The 25,853-nt window shown below is 41.4% G+C and overlaps 1 protein-coding gene across 1 annotated transcript in view; it reads left to right on the top strand.

Annotated features, from left to right (window-relative positions):
* Positions 1 to 25,111, top strand: part of PREP (prolyl endopeptidase) — a 129,416-nt gene extending 104,305 nt beyond the window's left edge. Inside the window, exons 11-15 of the mRNA XM_049771175.1 lie at positions 10,498 to 10,634; positions 13,652 to 13,746; positions 16,401 to 16,532; positions 21,037 to 21,193; positions 24,428 to 25,111. Coding sequence (XP_049627132.1) covers positions 10,498 to 10,634; positions 13,652 to 13,746; positions 16,401 to 16,532; positions 21,037 to 21,193; positions 24,428 to 24,722 — 816 coding nt within the window. The 3' untranslated portion in view covers positions 24,723 to 25,111. The remainder of the gene's footprint in view (positions 1 to 10,497; positions 10,635 to 13,651; positions 13,747 to 16,400; positions 16,533 to 21,036; positions 21,194 to 24,427) is intronic.
* Positions 25,112 to 25,853: the final 742 nt, after the last annotated feature.

Raw genomic sequence — 25,853 nt, 5'->3', positions numbered from 1 at the left:
TGCTGCCTACAAAGCCTGCATGGGTCCCTGTGGCCTCACTGTAGTACATGTTCTCCATCCACCATCCCCAAGGACCATCCATCATCACTGAGGTGCCAAGTGCTTTTCTAAGCCACCTTGAACACAGCCCCCTTATTTTTCAGCTTTTGTGTTGCTGAGACTTTAGATTTTTTTAAGCTCCTGCTTTATTGGTGACAATAAAAACATGCCTATGTGTCTGTATGTCATTGCAGGCATGTTCTTTCTGCATTTTTAGTTGGCCAAATCTTTTTATAATTGGCAGTACAGGGATAAAAGGAAACCTAAGAAGCATTTGTTTGTTTGTTTTATATAATTACTTTATTTAAGCATTGTGGTTACAAAATTGTCCATGATTGAGTTTGAGCCATACAGTGTACACCATCCATTACCAGTACACATTTCTAGCCACGAATGCCCCCAGTTCCTCTCTCCCCTTCCCTCTGCCTGTTTCTGGGCAGGCATTCTCTCTCTCTCTCTCTCTCTCTCTCTCTCTCTCTCTCTCTCTCTCTCTCTCTCTCTCTCTCTCTCTCTCTCTCTCTCTCTCTCTCTCTCTCTCTCTCTCTCTCTCTCTCTCTCTCTCTCTCTCTCCCTCCCTCCCTCCCTCCCTCCCTCCCTCCCTCCCTCCCTCCCTCCCTCCCTCTCCCTCCCTCCCTCCCTCCCTCCCCTTCCCTCCCTCCCCCTCCCTCTCCCCCTCCCCCTCCCTCTCTCCCCCCTCTCCCTCTCTCTCTCCCTCCCTCTCCCCCTCTCTTCCCTCTTCCCCTCCCATTGTGATTTGTATTAGAGTGATCAGTTCCAACTATAGTTGTCACAGTGGACCATTCACCACTCTTTGTGGCAAGCTTCCTATTATGGACTGGTCCTCCTAATCCTCACTGAGAAGCATTTTGTAATTATCAAAAAGAGAAGAAATGTTGTATGTTTCATAGGTGTGGGTTTGTTTTTTTGTTTGTTTGGATTTTTTTCCGTTGGGTTGTTTTTGTTTGTTTGTTTTGCTACTGTTGTTTTCTATAACATGTGTAGAAAACATTTCACTCTCAGGTTTGAAATATAAATCAAGAAAGAATGTGTGCACTTTTTTAGGAGCATTTTTGCACTCTGATTCATTTTCCTTTTCACCTTTCCCTGGTGAGCCCCTTCCGGAGAGCTATTTGTGATGTGCCTTGACATTTCTGCTCCTGTTTCTCTCCTTAACGCCCCTCTATGCCACCTGCTTTTCTGCAGGACCTAACTTCTGCCTCCCACTCCCCACACTACCCCCATGCCCCAGTGGGGTAATGAAATGCACTGTGCTGCTCAGGGCTTCCTAACAATTCTTCTCCTAAGGAGTGAGTCATCTGAGCTGAGCTTCTCTCTGACCTCTTCCTCACCTGAAGATTGATTGGTCTGCATGCATGTGTCCTGAGAAATGAGGCAGAAGTGGAGCCAAGGGTGCAATAGCAGTATTAAGAGATGTCCAATGGGGGCCAGAGAGGCCCTGCGTAGGTAGGGTCTTGGATGCAACTGACCAGGATTCAATCCTCAGCATCCCATAGAGTCACTTGAGGCCACCAGGAATGATTTCTGAGGGCAAAGCCAAGAGAATCCCGAGAGTACTTCAAGGTGTGCCACCCTCCCCCAAAAAAGTCATTCAACAAAAATCTATATAAATCTGATTGCTGAAAATTAACTCCTTTTTGTCTACCCAGATATTCATTTCTCAGCAGTAAAAATAACTTTTTTAGTGCTGGGGAGATAGCTCAAAGACTCAGATCACAGGCTCTACAAACAGGAAGCCCCAAATACTTAGGTCTGTTTGTGAGTTGTCAAGCTTGTGTCATCGCTGGCTTTAATTAGGGGCCACCAAGCACTTTATTGCATGCACAGCTCGTCTCATCTGTTATTAAAAAAATATGTGGTATAAATAAGCTCCTCTCGTTGATTGTTCACCCTCTATAGGAGGGAGCAACTCCCAGCCACAGATTGTTAGAGCCACATGTTTCTGTTCTGTCATCCACATTCTGGTGGCAGTTTGTCTTTTCAACATTTAGCTAGTTATTATTTTTATAATGCAATAAACGAAGTGGTCTGCTGCAGTTTTGCTTAATGAGGATTTTAGAGATGGTTTTCAAGTATCTCATTGGGTTTTTACGGTGCAGGTGCAAGATCATGCGGCAAATTATCCTAACTAAACAGTTTAAAAGTCTGAGAGCTCTCCTGGATTGTAGCTTGCTCAGTGAACAGACTTGACAGCTATGCTTAAGGAAAAGGCCAGATGCTAAATACTTTTCGTTAAAAATAATGATGATGATGCTTTTCATTAGTAATGTAAGAAATATGTGGCCTACAATAAATACAGCCTCTCAGGTTCCTCAATCAGAGTTAATGTGGACTTTATTACTTTTCACCATATGAACATTTTGATACCAGACTCCCTCCTACCTTTGCCTCTGTTCTTGTTACCATAATGCTTGGTCACACATGCCCAGTCTGCAGTGCCTGCTAAGGGTCACTTGCTGTTAGTTGCATTTCTCACCTAGAATTGAACTTTGTGCTTTCTAGTTGTGAGGCTTGCTGATGGCCACACACATTGGCTTCAGTGCTGTGGGTACCCTTGCAAATGAACATCCTTTGGTGATCTGCATTCTTTTCTTTTCTTTTCTTTTTTTTTTTTTTTTATGAACAGCTTCTACAAAATGCTTTTTTTTTTTATAATGAAACTTAAGGTCTAGTTTGAGCATTTTAATCTAACATTTATTGTTTTTTTATTTCATTTTTGAGGGGTGCAGAGACAGGGTCAGTGCTTGGACTGCTACCAACTTTGTGCTCTAATGTCGCTTCCTTCAGTGTGTGACCCTGGATATTTATGTATATACTTACATAAATAAAATATATAGTCAAGTCAAACCTTTACCTGTAATAAATCATGACAAAATGTAACCCAACATGAAGAACCTTTTGAATTATCTCCCCAGCTTCTCCGTGACACTATTGCTTAGCATTATGAGTCTGAAAATAGGCTTTTTATTCTAAGGAGAATAATCAAGTCTTAGAGAGTTTGATGCCTTCCTGCAGCATATCAGTATAGTACTTTGTACATTGTTGATGCACGAGAAATGAAATATTGAAAGATTTGGGGTGGTGGGGGTTGTTTATTTTGAGGGGGAGAGTCACATCTAGTAGTACTCATGCCTTATTTCTGGCTGTGCTAGAGGGGTCACTCCTAGAGGGACTCAGCAGACCATATGGGGTGCTGAGGATCAAACTCGGGTGAGCCCGTATAAGGCAAATGCCCTACCTGCTGTAGTACCACTCTAGCCCTTGAAAAATTATCATATCCTCTGACAACCACTGTTGCAATTTCCCCGGAGAGTTTCTAAATGTCCATTGTTTCCCAAATATTCATCCAGTCTTCAGAAAACAGAAACACAGCAGGAATAGAAATCTCCTTTTGTCCTTTCTACCCACCGGATACTTTTAAACTCCTCCTCACTCTGCCAAGTTAAATGCCTGGAAAACAAAGGTACAGTCTTCTAATGCCAGGCTAGTATTTTTAACCTATGCACAGCACTAAAATGTGGGTGCCTCCCTCAAAAGTCCTTAGCTGCTCTAATATGCCTGTTAACTTTCAAATGGGGATTGTCTCACTTTGTTCCCTGTGTATGTCTCACTTTGTATGGACCGTAGACCATAGGGCTGCCCTGTTAGTTCTCGGATGGTTTTGCTTTTGTCATCTCTGATACTGAGACCCTCAACACCTTTTCCTGAACATTCTCCTTTAAATTTGTGAGGCTCTGAAATTAGGCAGCCAGTTGCTCTCACCCAACATTCCTGTTTCCTGTTTGAAGGGCTTGCCCTTGGCAATTTACCTTGTCTTTATGCACAAGTGCATCCCTTTACTGGAGATTTCAGGCCTCTGCCTTGATAGCAATAGATCGGAGCCAGATCACATCTGATGTGGGGACTGAAGACTATTATTCAGAAGCTTAAATTGCATACTTTTGAATGTCTCAGCAAAATTGATTATTTTGTTAAATGAGTGCCTCTCAAGGAGAAAACATCACCCTGGACGAGATGATGGCTCTTCTCACAATGGATGGTTCTTTATTGTGTGCACTTGCTTCTGTTTTTCCTTTTAAAAGATGTCTTTATTTTCTCTACAAAGACCACATTGACAGGTTAAGACAGCTGGACTTGTACTTGAGGACTTCTGTCTTGTGTCAAAACAACTTCAGAGCTAGGGAGAGAACTCAGAGGACTAAAGTGCATTTTTTGCACACAGATTGGAGTCCTGGGTTTTACCGGTAGCATCACAGAGTTTGAGGTACACCACTTACAAAAAATTTTTCTTCTTTGAATACTGAGCTTGAAGCAGCCCCTAAACACTGATGTTGTGACCCCCAAAGAAAAACCAACAAAAACTCTCCCCACACTCCAGTGTAAAACCACCTGGTACTTTTCCAAATGCCTCAGAACCTAACATTAGATCTTAAGAGTGGAGCATTTCTAATATTTTAGTACTTTACAGAAAGAAGCAGGATTTTTTTTTCTCATTATAGGTTTGTTTAGTTTAAAGAAATGGCTCAAGGAACTTATGAGCTCTCTTCTTTATTTATTTGACTATATTTTGAAGTATGTAAAATTAGAAGCAGCTTTACATTTAATTGCTTTAAAAGTTTGAGTGCCTTTCTTTATGATTCTTACAAGAATTATTTTCTCATTTGTGGCTTGCATCTATTAAACCTTTTTTTAAAAAATACTACTGGCATCCAAAAAAAAACGTTTTAGTAGAATGTCATAGCAAGATATAATGGGATTTTATTATTGTTTTTAATGATAAATTTTCAAGGTGGTAATGCTACTGGTATTATTAGAGAAGTATCTTTCTAGCCAGACTAATTTTGTTTTAAATTGATACTCTTTGATATTTGGAATGTAGCTTATGATGTGCTTGAATCTATTGCCTTTTTAAGAGGGTAATAAAAGCAAAAAAACAAATAAGACACAGTATCTCTAGCAGAATACTTATTACCTGAAATTCCTAGAACTTGGTGATAATGTCTATTGAAGGTGTGAGAAGAGGGTAGTAAGTTTATGTTTAAGATTTAGGTAGGATTTTGCCCCCCAAAATACTGTATAATTATATTCAATAAAGATATTTATACGTGACACAGGACAGACACAGGTTCCATCCCCGGCATCCCATATGGTCCCCCTAGTCAGGGGCTCTTTCTGAGCACAGAGCCAGGAGTAACCTGAGCGCGGCTGGGTGTGGCCCTCTAAGGAAATAATCGCTTAGAGTGATTTAATTTGTAATAAAGTAGGAAAACTTTAGGGCAGGGATGTGTAGACCTTGGTGGTGATTGTTCCATGAGTTAGCAGTGTTACCTTGGAAAGTATCTTTTTTTATTTTTATGGGTCTCAGTGTGTTATTTATAAAGAGAGGGTGAACAGCTAGATGAGATTTGAGTGACAGCTATTCTCATATCTGAACTGCTTTGGGGATTAGTTTTTGTTTTATTTCTTGAGTTCAATGCAAGGAGTTTGCAGAGTAAACATTATGATGTTGAATGGTGGTATATAAAATTATTTACCCACCTGTGTTTCCTTCCAAAACATTGTTTAATCTTTCCTATAAAATTCTTTCATATTTCCTTCCTTCCTCCCTCCCTCCCTTCCTCCCACCATTCCTGGTTCTGTGCTTAGGGGTCTTTCCTAGGGTTGCCCAGGGAACTATATGTCTTACCCAGGATCATGCCTCATGCATGACCATGGAAAGCCAGTGTCTTCCTGTGTAAGAGAACTTTTCGCTCTGCTCTGCACATTTGTTCAGTTGTTGTTTTTTTTTACTTAGGTATCACTATCTTGCTGATGTTGCTGTGTGAAATATTTAAAACTTCTAGAATTTGAAAATATTTTAATTGAAAATTAAAATACCAGTTTTCTCTTACAAGTGGCACAGGCTGCAGTTGCTCAGAACAAACATTTTTAATCTTCTATTAAAAGATGGTACAAAGGGCTGCAGTTCATGCTTTTCACACAGGAGCTCCTCAGTACCTTATGGTTCCCTAAGCCTACAGGAATGTCCCTCAATTTATCCATTCACCCCCTATAAAAAGGAAACAACATGGTCTTCCTCATGCTTCTTTAGAGCTTTGTAATCCTTAATGCTCTCAGTTTAAAATGTGCAGTGACATTATTCCATGGTTATAGGAGTCCATAAAATGAAGCAAGTTGGTCTTAAGGGAAGGGAATCTCAAAATGATGAAGGATGCTTCACTCTGTTTGATCAGGTTTTGGCTGACTCACTAATGTTTAGAACTAGCTGGTTCTAAACCATGCTTGGGATGCTTATTTTCTGTCTGTGGTACCATTCACATGGGTGCCTCCAATGCAGTCTTTCTGCCTGGGTGGAGCTTGTAGTCTGGTGAGGTATGTTCCAGGAACGGGCATTGTTGCTAACATTGGCGACACAGTACTGCTGAGCTGGATCTAGCCCAGGACCTCTTTGCTGCAAATAGGAGGACAGAAAGACAAGGCATATAAGCTTCTATGCAGAGCCATTAGCCCTAAAAGGTCAGGCTTTTTACTCTCGTGGGTACCTGAGAGCACTTTGTCTTCCTGACCATCAAGGACGACTTAAAAACTTTAGTATCCCATGGGGGTGGGGTCTCAGCATGCAGTTTTGTACAATAAATCAGACAGTTACAGGAAAGGTACATTTTGGCCAGGGGTTGTCGAGCAGCTTCTTGGATCTTACTAAGCCAGCCTAGCTTCTAGCTTCTGCTGCTTTTCCTTGCCACTTTTATTAGCCAGAGTTTATCATAAACCAACTGAGGGTCTGGGTTGATGTGATTGAGGATAATTGTGTTAATTAACTCAGAACAGGTGAAAGGGAAAAGTAAAGTGATTTTACAGATGTATGACAGCACACGGGAGGAATGTGCCCTCCGTGGACCCTCCAGAAAGAATGGGATGTATATTACCAACCCCTTGTTGGTAAAGCAAGTCTGCTTTACAACTGAACTTGATATTCTGGTAACAGTAAACTTGAATTATGGGAAAATCACTCATGGAATTAAATTTGAGTGATTGTCTACTCATTACGCTCTAACAGCTTTTGTATTATATGCAAATAGAAACAACCTATAATTTTTGCCTGTCACTATGAATAGCTTGGCTGTTCTAATATTCCTTCCGCAGCTCCACTTTAGCAAGTGACAGGAGTCAGAAGACCAGTTGTTTTTGAGCTCATGGAATAGAACATTCTGAGCAGCTTTGCCGGTACAGGAGACTGAGCCCAAGAGGCCTGCTTGTGAGAAGGGAAGAGCAGAATGCCTGCCGGTGGGCAGAGTCTTTGGCACAGGAGAGGAATCTGCAGTTTGGCAGTAGGGTGGCTAAGGGAAGAACACCCTGTTTGTGGAAAGAAGAACTCTCCAAAGAGGATCTATGTTCATGGGCCCCGGGACTTGTGACCAAGAAGGGCAGGCAGCTTCACCACCATCCGCTGCCAAGCTGCCTTCTCAAAGCCCTTACTTATGGTGGTAGGGATGGGAAGCATGCTTGTCAGGCTGTCCAAGAAGCCAGAGGGGAATTACAAAGAGAAGGAAAAAGACCAAGTGCAGAAAAATATGCTCAACAGTAATATTTGGGCAAGAGGAAGGACAATTTGTTCTGGATCCTGTAAGATAGTGGGAGAACATTTGAAGAATTGAAAAGAACCAGAATAATAGTCCCACCTAGAGGACAGCAGAGATGATTGGGGAGAAACCAGTTCAACCTGGGCACTTCTGAACAAAGCCAGGAAGGATCATTGTTAAATGGTATGCAGTAGTTAAGATTCCATATCACATCTAAAAATAGACCCCTTTGGATTTAAAATGGAAATGTGCAAGATTCAAAATAAGGGGGCAGAGCACTAATGCAGTTGAGAGGGTATTTGCCTTGTAAAATGCCCACCAGGTTCAATCTCAACATGCCATATGTTCACCCTAGTAATTACTGAGCACCAGTACTAGGAGAGGAATGAGCAGGAAGTATACAACATTGTAGGGCAATATCAACCTGATTCTGTCTTGCTGTCTAATAAAATCTCCTACATGTGAAAAAGTCTAAAGTGCATACTCCTGTGAGCTTAGGAAAAATTGGGAAGCATAGGTAGCAGTGTCAGAGAGTAGATGGAAGGACAGGGAGAAAGACAAAAGCATCCATAGGTACCCTTTGGGGAGAACATTAGTGGGGACAGAAACTTTGAGGTGGCTAAGTGCAAACTCTGGGTTTGGTGACAGTGGAGATAGTGAAACTTTCATCACTAGTCAAGGGATAGAAGAGTTGGACAGGTAGAGTGCTTTACTATGTCTTCTGAGACCAAGTTTTCCTGTGTGGTCTAGAAAGTCTTCTATTTGCTAAAAAAAAAAATGGTGGGTGGTCAAATAGAATAAGAACAAAGTTGTGGTATTGGTGCAGACAGTAAGGAATAGGATTACAGCTGAGTGTTTCTGTCTCCCAGAATTGCAGAGGGCAAAGGAAGTTGTGAGGAAGGTGTTTAAAGAGCTCCAAGCAGATGGCCAAGTACAAAGAATATGAGGTGCAGATGGGTGGAGTAGGAAGTGAAAGAAAATAAGGAAAAACAGCTCTTGGAAGGTTTGGAACAAAAAATGGTGTAAAGCAAACAGTTGGGAAAGCTATTGGAAAGGAAAGACAAAGCAAGACAAACTCCTGGCTATGCACTCAGAAATCACTCCTGGCTTAGGGGACCATATGGGACACTGGGGATCGAACCAAGGTCCTTCCTGGGTCAGCCATGTACAAGGCAAATGCCCTACCACTGCGCTATCATTCTAGCCCCTGTTTTTTTGTTTTTTTTTGTTTGTTTGTTTTTTAACAAAACAGCCAAAAGCAGTACCTTGAAAATAAGACCAAAAAGGAGATAAGAATGAACAGTTGGAGTCCTAAGGTAGCTGGGGTAACCCAGGTGCTAATGACTGCAAAGTCTCTGTAGACTTAGTCCCATCAAGGAAGAGATGCTCTGAGTCCTATTCAGCTCTGTCTCCAGCATACTGTGCATTCACTACCAAAGCTCATCAAAAAAGCACACAGTGCTGTGTGCACATAACCATCAATTATGATATTATTAAAGCATTTGGGCTGCTTCTCATCAATGTCAGTCTTAAGGGAACTAACTGAACAGGAGATTGCTGAAAGATAGTATAGGAATTAAAGTGTTTTCTTGCACAGAACAGATCCCAGTTTGATCCCCTATACCACTAAGTATAACACACACAAAAAGGGAAAAAAAAAAAAAAAAAGAAAAAGAAAAAAGAAAAGGGCTAGAGAAATAGTATAGTGAGTAAGGCACTGACCTACACATGGCTGGCCTGTTTTGAACTTTGGAATCTTTTATAGTCCCCTGAAACACCACCAGGAATGATTCCTGAGTTCAGTACCAGGAGTAACCCATGTGCATTCTGGGATGTGATCCAAAAAAGAAAAGCCTGGTAACAGGAAGTTGAGTCTCAAATGAACTCCTCAGGGAACATGGAAAAATACATGGTTTGATTTGCTGACATTGACTGTGATGGTGGTTGTGGGAGTGACAAAAATACCTGTAGAACTGAACTCTCTGCGCAGAGAAGTCTGGGAGAAAATATTTTTATAAATAGGGGTATGTGCATAGTTCTGGGAAGTTGAGGGGATACTTACTGTGGGTGCTCAGCCCAGTGGTGCTCTTGGACCATCAGAGCCACAGCTGGAGGCTAGGGGCATGAAGTTTCAGGGGTCAAATTCAGGTCTTTGCAAATTATAAGTCCTTCCCACCAGAGCTGCCTCCCAGCCCCTGAGAAGTTATATGTAACATGTCAGTCACAGACACTTGGGTCCCACAGATAAGGGGCAAGAGTCACTGGTGTGGATTCTGAAGCAGAATCTTGGATTTGGCCAGGTTTGAAAAGCAAATACAGACAAGCTGTTGCTTCACTTCTGCTCACAGAACAAGTGCTAAGCAGGAGGAAGGAAAATGTCCCCAGGAGGTGGAACGATAGTCTCGCAGTTACACATTTGTTGACCTGGGTTTGATTTCTGGAACCACGTATGGTTCCCTAAGCACTGCCAGGAATAAGCCCTGAGTACCGGCAAGTGTAGCCCTCCCAAAATAAAATGGCCCCAAAGTCCATCAAAGAAATGATTTTTAAGGAAGAGAGTGTCAGTCTGGATCGAATCAAAGAAGTAAAAAGTGTGTGATGGGAAAAGTCTGTTTCTGAAAGGCCCACATAGAGTCCTACTATAATGATCAAAAGACTTGATTCAATCTGCTCTCTAGGGTGCCACACTCTCCTCCTCTGAACTGGAAATTGCTGCACCCACAGACTCTGAGTAGTGCTACATTCTCACTCAGCCATATCTTGATAAATATGGACAACTTATGTATTTTTTCCATTTAAAAGTTTGCATATGTTCATTACATAGTGCTAGTCTAACTCTTCTGTTTTTCTTTTGCTCTAGATATTCTATCCTAGCAAAGATGGTACCAGGATTCCAATGTTCATTGTGCATAAAAAGGGCATAAAATTGGATGGCTCTCACCCTGCTTTTCTATATGGCTATGGGGGCTTCAACATTTCCATCACTCCCAACTACAGGTGAGCAGGGGAAGACTGGGGACTTGCATCCATGTTGGAACTTCATCAGACCATGGGAAGAACGGAAGCTAGCCAACTCAATCATATTCCCAGTATATTTAACTGTCACTTGCTATTTTTATAGTGGGTTTGGATTGTGTGTGAGTAAATATTTTGAAAACTCAATGCTGAGACTGCTATCTCTGCTAGGCTGCAGGGGTGAGCAGCAGTTGAGGTCTAGAAGAAAGGACACTATTGCCATTGATGTCTTATTTGCTCCCATCCCAGTATTCTTTGCGGAAAAGGATTGTTTCTCAGCAATGTAGAATCTGAAAGTAAACTCTTAACTCTAAGCCTTAAATGGATTTTCCATATACAATCTTTGTTCTTTTTTGTTTTGTTTGTTTGTTTTGGGCCCTATCTGGCTGTGCTCAAGGGTTACTCTTGCATTCAAGAGTCACTCCTGGCAGGATGTGGATGACAGTATGGGATGCCAAGGATTGAACCCAAATCAGACATGAGCAAGGCAAATGCTCTACCTTCTGTACTATTGCTCTGACCCCAACAATTTTACTTTATTTTAAACATTTCATGCTGTTTCTATGATGATAACTTATGTTCAGGAAGAGAAACCCTCATTTATCCTGTAACTGTTCTTTACATAAAGATTATCTTCTGTCAGTTATTAATGTCCCATTTGTAGTGTAAAAATGGAATTTGCCTTGAGAATTCTCAATAAAAACACAATCTCTTGACACAGTACTGGCTTAAAGCCGGACTCCTGAATAAAGTCTCCCACAAAATCTGCTCCTCAGCTTCATACAGGTACTTTCCCACGAGGAAAGAAATTGATGGGCTGTCTGGCAGCTACGGGGAATCCTCTGAAAGTGGATTTGACCAGATGTTCCAATTTGATACAAGAAGACTGTCACTTGGCTTTGATATCTTTCAAGTGCTCAGCTAATTGTTTAAGATTTGATGAAATATTTACTTGGACCCTTGCCATTAAGGTATAGAGCCAAATTATGACCTGACTTGAAAAGCTGATAAAGTTCTGATTTGACTCTTTGCTTAGCCGGAAACCTCTGAGCTTGTGAAATCATCATGTAGGACAATATTTTCAGAAGATTGATTGATGAAGTATCCTAATAGGAGGACAGTAAAAAGCAAGTGAGAAGAGCACGGGACAGTGATCCACAGCCTGTGCAATAGCTATGCTTTGTGATAGCCTCTGTCCTGCAGAGCGCCAATCTGCTCAGAGCCTGAGTTTCATGGGCTTTCTAGCCCCTCCAGCAAGGTGATGGTGAGCACTCTTTGGAGCACTTGAGACTTCAGTTCAACCACTCTCACATTTAAAGCCAGTAGCTGTTGGCTCATCAAACTCACATGATCCTCATAACAAACTCTAAGTGATGTTACCATTTGCACCTCTTACTGACCAAAGTGATGAAATGAAAGCTTCAGCTTCTTCCAATCTATAGGTCACACTTGCACCCTGGTCTCTGTTCTTTTTAGCCCCCTTCAGGGATGAGGATCCAGCCACATTGGTTCCTATAGGCTCCGCTGTAAGTTATAAGGTCATTTGTCTTCTTTCATTTCGATAACAAGTAAACATGCTCTGCTAGAGACGAGTAAAGGAGAGTCCCACTACCATTTTTAATCCTTAGAACCCAATAGATGTGCTAGTAGTTTTAATGGAGTCAGAGATAGTAGAGAATGTTGGAGACCAATGACTAACCATATGGCCAGAAGTTTCTCGTCCTCGTAATTCCTTGGAAATTAACTCTAGGATGGTCTATGCTGTAACTTAAGGTTGTAGATGCCCTAGATTTCCCCCAGTGAAAGGAGATAAGGGAAGGAAGGAAGGAAGGAAGGAAGGAAGGAAGGAAGGAAGGAAGGAAGGAAGGAAGGAAGGGAGGGAGGGAGGGAGGGAGGGAGGGAGGGAGGGAGGGAGGGAGGGAGGGAGGGAGGGAAGGAAGGAAGGAGAGAAAGAAGGAGAGAAAGAAGAGAGAGAAAGAAGAGAGAGAAAGGAAGGAAGGAAGGAAAGAAAATTCAGAAATTTTTCTCAAAGCAAAATTAATTTTAACTAACAATAAATTGAAAAATGGTTCATCTGAGGGAGGAAAAACACTTAAATTCAAAATTTCCCTTAAGTCTTCATTCTTGTTCTTTTGTTTTTTGTTTGTTTTTTGTTTGTTTGTTTTTTGTTTGTTTGTTTTTGGTTTTTGGGTCACACCCGGCAGTGCTCAGGGGTTACTCCTGGCTGTCTGCTCAGAAATAGCTCCTGGCAGGCACGGGGGACTATATGGGACACCGGGATTTGAACCAACCACGTTTGGTCCTGGATCGGCTGCTTGCAAGGCAAACACTGCTGTGCTATCTCTCCAGGCCCTTCATTCTTGTTCTTACAAGCTTTGTCTGCACTTGCTTTTCTTTTTAGAAAAGTTTCCCTAGCCTTCAGTGCTTGTTCTTTTTTTTTTGTTGTTGTTGTTCCTGGTGATCTCTCCCTTCTCACCATCATCCCCATTCAGTTTAACATCTAGATATCTAAAAAGAACTGTAAAACCTGTTTAAAATCTGTGTCTGGGTGTGCAAAGGACTAGGGGGACAACTTGTGTTTTCTCCAACTGAATAATTAGGAAAGGCTGGTAAAATGTTAGCAGGAGTTCTAAGCAGCCCAGCTCCTTTGACACAGGCTGGATCCTGAGGGAGTTATTTTTCCAGAGAGTTGTTTTAAAGATAGATACAGTATGAAATAAGGTGTGTCTCTCTTTTTTTTTTGATGTTTTTGTTTTTGCCTCTGCTTCTGTTGTGAATCGAAGATTTCTAATTTTGAGAGTTAACTATCAATAAAGAAAAATATTGTATACTAATGCTCAAAAATATATGAGCTTGGCTATTAAATAGTTATCAGAAGTTCAATATTTTTCACTTCAGTCAAGTAATATACTTGATATACTCAGAAGCTCCCTTTATCTTGGGATATTTTCAAGGCTGCAGTGGGACTCAGTGTGTGATGCTCCTTTTTTCTCTCTTAGTGTGTCCAGGCTGATTTTCGTGAGACACATGGGAGGAGTCCTTGCTATAGCCAACATCAGAGGAGGCGGCGAGTATGGGGAGACATGGCACAAAGGTAAAGTGTTTTCTGGGAGCAACACATACCAATACAACAGCCAGGTTATTCAGTGATCTGGGCTAGACAAGTAAAAAGCCAAGAGCTTTACAAACACATTGTTGGCCTCAACACACTGTTAAAGTGCTTCAGTCTTCTTGTTTCCCTTCTCATTCTTTATTTTAATGAATGATAGATTTTTTCCAAATATGTACATTCATGTAGGCTATCATCAGATACTATTTTAAGTAATACATGGGGCACTTTTTTTAATCTCAACAGACATGAATCTTGGGGAGACTTTCTGTTTTTCACCTGATCTCCTGGCTTTTATTATTGTCTGCACTTTCGACTGTCTTGAAATGGACTTGAAAAGAGAGCTGCCTGATCTCTAGTGTGGGCATACTTCTTTTTGTTTCACCCCTCTTCTCTAAATCACAGAGAAATAACACCTTCCTAGCATTACTGCTTTAGTGCCTAAGGTTCTCGAAATAAGAAATGGGTTTCCCCTTTTTGATTTTACTGAGTCTCCATACTCTGATCTGCCTACAACACATCTTCGTGTTGACTGAAGATCCTCTCTCTACTGAGTTTCACTCACCCATTCTTCTAAAGAGTGAAAACCTTTATTTGGAGATGGGTGGGATCAAACCAAGACCTTCACGTGCAATGCCAGTGCATCGGCCATCCTCCTGGCCTGACTATTTTTATTTGAATGTCCATCTCTTCCCTTTTTTATATCTGAAGCTATCCCTCCCACACACCTCCATTACTTCAAAGCTTTCATAGTTCTGGATTCCATACTCCCCAGTTGTCTGAGGAACTATTATTTCTTGCTTTGTTCCCACTATGCCCACTCAGGCCTCTCAGTCTCATCATCAGCATCTTTTGTAAGAACTGCTGGAATGAAGGAAGATGCCACAGCTCACAGCTGGTCAAGCTCTGAGTTAAGGTCGTCTCCTAACAGTAGGAGCAGCAGAGACCTCCCTTCAGATATCAGTAGCAATTTGCTCTTTTTGCCTTCCTGCCAAAGAGTCTCAGGTTCTGGTTCTGTATATCTGATCACATCAGCAGAGACAAGGATAGATCTGAAAGCAATTTTCCAAAAGGACCTCTTGGGTTTGGGGCTACAGAAAAGACCCCTGAGCACCTTTAGAGATGACATTAGATGTGAGACTCAATAAGAATGAGTGTTCTAACCCATGAGCACACATGCCCCAGGCATGCCTACCTTCCCTGTCTCCATTGCTTCCACTTGTCATCCATCCTAAAGACTGGAGCCGTGACTGTTTGAAGTAGACTTCAAATTGAGTTCAGTGAGTTCAATGGAGCTCTTTTGTTTTGAGCTGATAGTAGGATTTAATCACATGAAGATCATCTTGTGAGATTCACTTTTTAAAATGGATAAAAGGAGGATACGTACTTGTAAAATCTCTACACTTGATCTGTTTACTTGATATCCCACATGGAAGCCAAATCTAGCCCTGCCTTGATTCATTTCACTTGATTCCCGTTTAAAGGTATTTGAAGCAGAGGTGCCCAGACCTGCCCTTTAGTGCCTAGATCACTGCTTCTGTGGCAGAAAGAAAACCATCTGCTGTTCTTCATGAAACCACCTCTGGGCTTCAGCATTCACTGGTTTCTGTGAGGGAAGAGACTCTTGTTCTAGAGGAGCCTTTTATGGAGTCATATAGCACCGTTGTTTTTTTTTTTTTTTTATTATTCTGTGGTCTGCAGGGAAGGGGAGAGGGGCTGGAGCTTGCTCTGGCTAACACACACTGCTCAATCTAACGAATACACTTCTCTAAATTCAGTCAGTGAGTGAAAGAGCCAGAGATATATATCTTTTCTGAGAGAGCCCAGAATAAGAGACTCATCAATAAACCTAAATTTCATGCTGTTAATTGAGTTTAAAATATAATGCTCTTTAAAAAATATAGTCAGAAACCCAAAATGATAGCTCTCCTGGAAACTAAATAATCCTCACTGCTCTAATTCCCAAATAATTTCTGATTAAAGTCTTAATAACATTTGTTTTTATCTGAAAAAAAAAAAATTCTGCAGTTGCACTGCTTCAGCCTTAATTGAATTTCAGCAGAAGTGGTTCATCTCAGTAATATAATTAGAGTGCGCAAGTCTGCATAGGATGAGGGAGATAGTGGAGGGGGAGGCTAACTGTCCATCCTCACATACCTAGTTTAGACTCCCCCCAGGACAGGACTGAAAAAAATGCCATCTACCCCACCCCCACAAACTCTTCTTCCTACTGGGACAAGGCACATGCCCCCAACTTGTACTACTGGTGGAACTCGGGATGTTGCACAAGGTTCCTTGGGATTTGATTTCAGTCTTAGGGTTCAGCTTCTCTTTGCTGACATGCTTTGTCCATTCTTATGCTTCTGCTTCTCTTTCCTTTGTGCCCTTTGTCTTTGAGTCCTAGGAGTTTGGGGAAAGTGCACATCCACCATCTGAAGTGATGATTTGAGAACTTATGCTGGGTTTGCACTGTAAATTGGCATTTTTAGGTGTGGTGCTTCTCTGCTGTTGGCTGTTTGCTGTTGGCCCTTTGCTTTTAAGTTACTGGAGAACTGAAACTGTCCTTTTTACCATTTGAATTCCCTTTTAAGTGAAGCTTTCTGTTTGTTCTTGAACTGTGTTGTTTTGGCGCCTTCTAGGTGGGATCTTGGCCAACAAACAAAACTGCTTTGATGACTTCCAGCGAGCTGCGGAATATCTCATCAAGGAAGGGTATACGTCTCCCAAGAGGCTGACTATTAACGGGGGTTCCAATGGAGGCCTCTTAGTGGGTGAGAATTGCTTTTTAATTGCTCTTCCTTCCTCAGTAACACTGTCAGGGTTTTCAGATACAGACAGCTCTAGGTGCACTTTAACTTCTGCAGATAGTGTTGTCCCAGGGTACATGGGGCACCACCTAGTCAGTATAGAGTGTTCTCCCACTAGCCTCTCACTCATCACACACAAAAACTACCAGAGTTCCCACACCTCATGGACAATTAAGTCCTGACCTGCCATCCATATTTCAGCAGCCTCATTGCCTATTCTGGCAGAAAAGAATTTCAGAAGAAGATAAATAGTGAAGCAAAGAAATTTTGTTTAGAAAACATGAGGGAGAAGAAAGAAAAGGGAACACATTCCAGAATGAATGCAGGTCAGGCCAGAGAAAGATAGTACAGCGGGTAAGGTGCTTGTTTTGCATGCAGCCAACCCAGGATCAGACCCTAGCACTATATATGACTCTTCCCTAAACCTGAGCCAGGAGTAAACCAGAGCACCGAGCACCATCAGGTATGGTCCAGACACAGAAACAAACACAGAATCAACACACATTTCTTCAGAGAGAGGTAAGCATTGTTTAGCAACAAAAGTTTACTTTTTTTTTTAAGTCCCAACTCATCTCCCTAGTTGAAATGCAGGTAACTTCCAGGAATGAAAAGCACCCTGTAAAATTAAAAGGGAGATGTGCCCAGAGTGATCAGGTGTAGAAACTGTAGGACAAGATGGAGAGATCCAGCCACACTTCTCTAAGCTGATCTTGGGGGAGGGGTGCTTCAACCTGCCTCTGCCTTAGCATATGTTGCTAGGACATTGTCACAGAGGAGACCTCGTAATTACTCTTGGATGGGTCCATGATGGGCTTGGGCTAGTTATGAAATTTACCTGAAATTTATTATCAGGCCCATCTCCACTTCAGAAGCAGTGGTGCAAAGAAAACAAACCCATGTGTTGTGGAGTCTAATAGACAATATATAAAGTCTTGAAAAAAGCATTTCCAGGGAGGTAAATATATATACTGATAATTTAATTTTTATATATGTATATATTATACATATATACACACACACACACACACACACACACATATATATATATATATATATATATATATATATATATATATATATATATATATATATATATATATATATTGGTTTTTGGGCCACACCCAGTGATGCCCAGGGGTTATTCCTGGCTATGCACTCAGAAATTCCTCCTGGCTTGGGGGATCATATGGGACGCTGGGGTATCAAACCTTGGTCCGTCCTAGGCTAGCACGCGCAAGGCAAACACCTTACCACTTGTGCCACCACTCTGGTCCCATAATTTTATTTCTAAGAGATAAAATTATCTCATTCCTAATAATAACCAATTTGATCCATTCACTCAATAAATATAAGACTCTTAGGCCTTTTTTAATTACTGAGCACATATCACCAATTCCCCATGGAGCTTTTGCCTTAGTTGGAAGAGACTGACCATAAACAATACCCCCAGTTACCCTCAAGACAGCAGAGAGCATTCTGGCAGCCCTAAGAAGGCCCAGTCTTTGTGTTATTAGCTGGCTGGTTGCTGGCAGCCAGGTTCAGAAGCAATGAAAGTGGCAGAAGACTCAATTGAGACAAGACCTCACAATCATAGTCTAGAGCAGTGTTTTTCTCAGTCAAATACTAGCTGTGGCCCCCATGTAATAGCTACATGGCCCCCCAGTTGAGAAACATTAGTCTTGAAGATATGTGTTACTTATATGAGAAAATAATGAGAATTACTTTTTTGATTTTTGAGCAGTCTATAATTTATTTTTGTCGGATTTTTTGGGGGTGGAGATTGGCCCACTCTTAGTATACTCCTGACTCTAAACTCAGGGACAGTGTTTGGGGGACCATATGTGGTGCTGGGTATTATTCCAGTACTAGCTCTCCAGCCTCTGACTTGTGCTTTTTCTTTAAGGATCCTAGTATAGAATTAGGATAGATAGAAGTGGAGGTAAAGATAGAAAAGCAAAGACCTGGTACAAAAGGCATCTGTTCTGTGAGACAGGAGAAGTGAGAAATGGTCAGTTCAGTGCATAATTTTGAATGGAGCCAGCTAAGTTTAAATATGGATTATCTGTGCAGTGAAAGAGGAAAAGAAGGATTGGATTCAAGGTTTAATAAAATTGAAACATACATCTTATTTCAGGATGTGGGAGAATGCTGTTCTAGCTTACTAACTCGTTCAATAAATTATTTTTGAATGTGTCTATAAGCAATTAACTACAAGTCAGTGCCTATTGGTTTGTGCCTATTAACACACCACTACTTTTAATCAACCTGCAGATACCCAAGATGCTGCAATATTTATCGAAAAGAACAGATTTCTACCCCACCAAGCCTCTTAGGACTCAGTTTTATGAATAAGCACGGAGTTAGAATGGGGGTTAAGGGAGTGCTCTGTCTTTCCCAGAGCAGGGAATATTGGGATCTCTTGACTAACCCCTAACCATACCAGCTTTGCTGTTCCACCTTCCTAGAGCCTCCTGACAGTTGAATATCCTTAGTGCGATCTTCACACTAGATTATAATTGCTTGTTTGTATCTTTATTTTTCTCATTCAGATATTCACTGATAGAGCCACAGATCTAGTGCTAGAACACTTGGAAGATGTTCAAGAAATAGTTATTGAGGACCAGAGAGATAGTAAAGGGATTAAGATGCTTGCATTAGGCACCCCAGTTAGATCAGCGCCATGTGCGGTGATCTTCAAACACCACCAGGGAACAACCCTCCAGCAACAGATCACAGTGTACTTCAACATATGACTCCAAAACCAAAAGAAATTTTTTAATAAACATTTTTGTAACTATACAAAGTATTTTTTAAAACAGGACAAGGGTAGGAGTGATGGTACAATGGGTAGGGCATTTGCCTTGCAGAGTGCAGTTCCTGGCATCCCATATGGTCCCCTGAGCATTGCCAGGTATGGTCCAGAAACGAAAAAAAATTATTTCTTACCCTACCTGTTCTCCACCCTCCCAGAAATATTTTAACATTATGAATGTGTGCTGTTAGCTAGAGTTGGGTTGTAGGCTCCCATTCTGACCTGGGCTGTATGAACCATTTCAGCTCACTTCTAACACCAAATATGTGACCTTTCCTCCACATCTGCTCTTCAGATACAGAGAAGCTACCCTACACCTCAGTCCTGACACACACTTCCCAGATGTAGCTCACACCCCATTAAAACATCAGTAACAGGTCCTAGCCTCCTATACTGATGACCAACTTGCTATGAGTTACAGGTTTCCACAGATGCAGAAGAACCAACCAGGGGTCTCGAACTCAATTTACCTGGGGGCCGCAGGAGGCAAAGTTGGGGTGATCCTTGAGTGCAAAGTCAGTAGTAAGCCTTGAACATTGGGAGGTGTGACCCAAACAACTAAAACAAAACAAAACAAAACAAAAAAAAAAGATTCCTCTAGAGCAGGGCCACAAAATGTATGGAGGGTCGCTAATGGCTCGAGGGCCGCGAGTTTAAGACCCCTGCTAGTAGACAGAACTGCTATGCTGTCTCTGGACACCCCACCCAGTACCTTAATGTAGTCCTCAATCCTGAGCTCTCCAGATCCAATTGTTTAGACTTTAGAGGGTTTATGAAGGTTCCATTACACCATTGTGCTTGAGAACATCAACTAATGATTCCATCTCTAACCCTTTTTTCCTTCCCAGGAAGTCCAGGAGGCTTAAAGCTGAAAGTTTCAGCCCTCTAACACACAGTTGTTTCCTGTGGCAACTAGCCCCAGCCTGAAGCTTAAAAAAATAGTGTTGGGGCTGGAGAGATAGCATGGAGGCAGGGCATTTTCCTTGCATGCAGAAGGACGGTGGTTGGAATTCCAGCATTCCATATGGTTCCCGAGCCTGCCAGGAGCGATTTCTGAGCATGGAGCCAGGAGTAACCCCTGAGCGCTGCTGGGTTCAAGCCTCCCACCCCCCCAAAAAAAAAGCAAAAAAAAAAACAACAACAAAAAATAGTGTTATCTAATGAATATCAAGTTCAGTGAAAGAATGAAAGAGCATAGCTTAAAGGACCTGCTAATTGTAACAAAAAATTCTAAGGATTTCATTAGTAGGAACTAAAAACAAAGACTGAATATTTCTTACACATGTATCATGATTTCTTAAACTAATTTCTAAATGTTACTTTGTCCCCTGTGAAAGCAAAGCAGGGTTGTAAAGAGAGAACACAGGCTTTCTAGAAAAAAAATATTTTGCTTTCCAAGTTAACACTCCCCCTTTGTATTCACTTGGAGTAATAAATCTCTAGCCTTGGTGATAGTCTCCACCCCTCAGCACTGTTGGAAAAAAGGGAGAGCTTATAGGCCAGCGGGCATGTAGGTTTCTGATATTTTTTACCCTGTGCAGCTAGAAAAAAAGGCAGCCAGTGCTCTGAAAGCTTCTAAGTGCTGTTTGTCTTGTTCATTTTTATATTTACTCATGGCTTGTCTCCCTTTTTCTTTCTTTCTTTCTTGGATTTTAGCTGCTTGTGCAAATCAGCGTCCTGATCTCTTTGGTTGTGTTATCGCCCAAGTTGGAGTAATGGACATGCTGAAGTTCCATAAATACACCATCGGTCATGCCTGGACCACTGATTATGGGTGCTCAGACAGCAAACAACACTTCGAATGGCTTATCAAGTAAAATGTCAATTTGTATTCACTTATTTCTGTTGCTAATAGGTAGATGTAGTATTGAACACAAATCAAAAGAATGACTGTTTCCTTCAGTGCTTATGTAATCAGTTACAGTTTCTCCTTGCATAGATATGCAATATTTTGCTTGCTTGTATGCTTGTTTTGATTTGTGGGCCACTCCTGGTGGTGCTCAGGGTTTATTCCTGGCTATGGACTCAAAAATTACTCCTTGTGATGCTTGGGGAACCATATGAGATGTCATATGAGATATGAACCATACGTTAGATATGAGACCTGGGATAGAACCCAGCTCGGATCAAACCCAGGTCAGCATGTGCAAGGCAAATCCCTTACCTGCTATACTATTACTCCAGCCCCTATGCAGGTTTTTTTGTTTTGTTTCGAGGCCATTCCCAGCAATACTCAGGACTTACTCCTGTCCGCACTTGGGGATCACTCCTGGCAGATGCTGAGATCAAACCCAAGTTTGTCATGTGCAAGGCAAGCATCTTACCCATCTCTTTGGACACTGTACAGATAAATATATAACTGAGGGCCAGAGTGATAGTGCAGGTTGCCTTATAACCCTGGTTTAAATATCATTTTCTTAATTTTTTTCTTTAGCTTATTGTGATCAAACATTCTATAAAACATAACAAATATTTTAATTAAAAGACTTACTAACAGCACCTAAGTTTAGGATAGTAAGCCATATTCTTGGATTTTTGGCAGGGAGAGGAAGATAGTGATTCCCAGTATTCAAAGATCAATGGAAATCTATTGCAAACATAGGCAGAGATGAAAATATCTCTTCTGTTTTCTTGTTTCCTTTAGTTCTTTAGCAACAAATACGAATCCATGTTAGGTCCTCCAAATTCCTGTTCCCCAGTTACTCAGTCAAACACCCAAGCTTTGTTGTGAAGGGACTAGGTGTGACATTGGTATTCTTATGAGATGACCCTAAAATAAAGAGATCAGGACCAGAGCAATAGTACACGGAGTAAGGCACTTGCCTTGCATGAGGCCATCTTTGGTTCTATGGCCAGAAGGAATGGTCCCATAAGCACCGCCAGTAGTGATCCCTGAATCTTTCAGGTATAGCCCCAAACATAATCTAAAATAATGAAACCAGAGGCCAGAGTACAGCAGATAAAAATGCCTTGCACTCACTGAACTGAGTTTAATCCCCAGCACCCTATGGTTCCCTGAGCCCAACAGGAGTGATCTCTGAGTACAGCTATATGTGACCCAAAGATAACAACAAAATAACAAGATCATCTGGATTGTTGTAAACAACCTTGATCTAATGGCATACACTTAAGGCAGTGCACTTTGTCTGGAATCAAAGATACAACAGAGATTAAAGCATGAGCAGGCCTGACCCACTATTACTATTCTGATGAGATAGATCAAGGGACCTCTAGCACCTCAGACCAAATAAAGCAGTGGGACCTCCTTTACTTGGAACTTTCCAGAATGTTTCCCATTAAGAGTTCAGCCAACCTGATAGTAGACTAAAGAGCTATGTGTTGACTAAAGATGTCAATTTTGTGGTGATTTGTTGCCACAACAATCAAAACTAATACAAAGAGACATCTTAATGCCTTTTAACAATTCTTTAGGGATTTTGTTTTCTAAACAGAGAAGTCAGAAGGACTATGTACATATACAACTCCATCATACATTTGAGACTATAACTTGCATTATTGGTTTTCGGGGGGTTGTTTGTTTTGTTTTGTTTTTTGTTTGTTTGTTTTTGACTTAGACCATGTGGGATGTGGGGATTCCAACCATCATCTGTCCTGGATTGGCTATATGCAGGGCAAACACCCTATTGCTGGGCTATCTCTCCGGCCCCCAAAACTTGCATTATTGTAATACTGTGCAAGTTCCCCCATTTAATTCCCTTAGCACCATTTTGGGCATATGAAGAGAAAATAGCAAATGTTTCTATCATCTCAAATGAATGATACCATTCTCTAATGAGGCACTGAATGACTTCGTTCTACCCCACTTAAAGGGTCAGTTAATTTATGAACCTCTCATTTAGATTATCAAGATTTCAAGCTACATTTTTGCTGTTCTTTCCTCTTTCTTTCCATATTTGGGGGTATTGGAGTTCTTAGAATACCATGGAAACCTTTTCCCTGTCAGAAGAGGGGTTGGGATTTTTGTTTTAGGAGTACTCCCAGGGCCATGTACTCCATTTGCTGAGCCATCTCTCCAGCTCTCATTTATGCACTTTTTATGGAGAGCTAGCATAAACAAAATTTCTGGAGACTGATTTTTTGTTTGTTGGTTTTGGTTTTTAACAACTTGTAAAATATTCTTGTAAAGTTTTCTTTGAAGAGTACAAACAGCTTCTGTGGTCCTAATATGATAAGAACTAAATATTTAGGGGTGGGAAAAAATTTAAAAAACTAAATATTTAAAGCGTTAAGCAAAAGACCTTTTTATTTCTCTTCCACAGCATTTGTGCTATCCCTAGTTCAGTCTTCCATTTCCAAGCCTTGCACTCAGTTACGTTTTCCTATTACTATTGCTCCTAAAAGAACTAAAAGTTCAGCCCCACACATGCTTTCAAGGGGAACTATCATCCAACAAAGTGTTATCCATCATATTGAAGATTTCCCCTCCCTCCCCCCAAAAAACCCTGAATTTCTAGAGGTCAGAGAGATAGGACAGCAGGTGAGGCATTTGTCTTGCATGAAGCCAACCCTGGGTTCTATCCCCAGTATCCCATATGGTTCCCTGAGCACTGTCTAACATGTAGCTATACCAAGTTCAGTTTCTGGCACCTCATAAGGTCCTAAGCACTTTGGGTGTGCTCAAAAAACAAAAGAGACAACTCTGATCACCACAATCAGCTCCCATTTCTCCCATGAAGAAATCAAGTCTAAAGAAAATAAAATTCTCACCCTCAAGTCAAGACAGTGAGTTTGATAGTTTGGATTCTGACATCAGCCTGTGCATTTTTTACCAGAAACCCAGCTGGACTCCAGATAATTGATGAAGCTTTCTGGGGTCCTGACCTATCATGGCTTAGACCAGGGATATTTAAACTCTTTTCACTCATGCTCATGATTCTGGTGATTGTTCTCACTTGGAGCAGACCACAGTAAAGTTAGGCCAGTAAACAATACAATCACAGCGTCCACTAGACCTCTCTGATTATCCTAGTGAACAAACAATGCTGCTTTGTTTGCAGTGCCTCACAAAATCATTGTTACCTTCCAGATACTCGCCACTACATAACGTGAAGTTACCAGATGCAGATGATGTCCAGTATCCATCCATGCTGCTCCTCACCGCTGACCATGACGACCGCGTGGTCCCCCTTCACTCCCTGAAGTTCATTGCCACTCTTCAGTACATTGTGGGCCGCAGCCGGAAGCAAAACAACCCCCTGCTGATCCACGTGGACACCAAGGCGGGCCATGGGGCTGGAAAGCCCACAGCCAAAGTCATAGAAGAAGTGTCAGATATGTTTGCATTCATAGCCCGGTGCCTGAACATTGACTGGATTCCATAAAAGGGATTTCCCACTAACCGCCACAGAAAACTTCAAGGGCTTTCACCTCATTAAAAACAAGAAACCAACCGGGCCACTGGTCCCCATGTAAACACTTTTCCTGCATTCACGGACTGCAGTTGACCAGAACTGCCGCAGGAATTTTATCTTTTCTAGGCTTCTTTATAGTGAGCCCTTGGCGTTTTCTTTTTCCACCCTCTGCAGGCACAATTTTAAATAAAGGCATGTTCAGAGAAATAGCTAAATGGCGACCAATCCATTGTTCATATTATTAGATTGCTGAATTAAGAGTCCTAGTCAGACATACTTCATATATAGCACTTTGGTGAGATTTGCTTCTAAACTATAACCAGTATATCTTTAAATGAACTTGAAAACTTCCCATGAAAAAGACTTCTTTGCAATGATAATAAATACTATTTAAGAATGGGAGGCTTTATTTCTGGTTACTTTTTTCCATGGGGCAAACACGGAAGGACTTTGATTCTGGACCATTCACTTTTCACTAGGACTAAGCAGTTCATCTTGCACATAACTTAATTCCAAACTATGAAGAGCATTAGCCCTGGGAAGAAGCTGTCAGAGGTGGCTTCTATTTGACATGCGACCTAACCCCTTTCCCCCATCAGGACATCTGGACCCATGTCATTTGGTTGTCACTTTTTAATGGTCCAGAAACAATAGCTAGTTTACCTGTTTCTCTGTCAATTTGGTACAAAGCATTTCTGGAAATTAAAGCTCCCAGATAAACCAGAGGGAACCATCCACATATCCAACAGTCAGAAATCTTAGCGTTTCTCAAACTGTTTTCTTTGCTCTCATATACACTTATACCACTTCTTAAAAAAAAAAAAAAAAAGATCATACATTAAAATACAGTTGGTGATGTGAAGCAATACCATAGAAGTTAAAGCACTTGCCTTGCACGCAGCTGATGCAGGTTCAATCCCCAGCATCTTCCCCCGAGCACCACCAGAAGTAACTTCTGAGTGCAGAGCCAGGAGTAATCCATGAGCGTGACTGGATGTGGGACCCTACACAAAAGTTTGGTTTCCCCCAGTTTCTTCATGCAATTTTTTTTTTCCTTCGTGCAATTTTAAGATGAGGATATCCCATGGCAGATGGTGCTAA

Source organism: Suncus etruscus, chromosome 4, assembly GCF_024139225.1.
Source record: "Suncus etruscus isolate mSunEtr1 chromosome 4, mSunEtr1.pri.cur, whole genome shotgun sequence".
NCBI classification, from domain to species: Eukaryota; Metazoa; Chordata; class Mammalia; order Eulipotyphla; family Soricidae; genus Suncus; species Suncus etruscus.
Note: the sequence above shows the minus strand (reverse complement) of the source record. Positions and strands in the feature narration are given on the sequence as shown.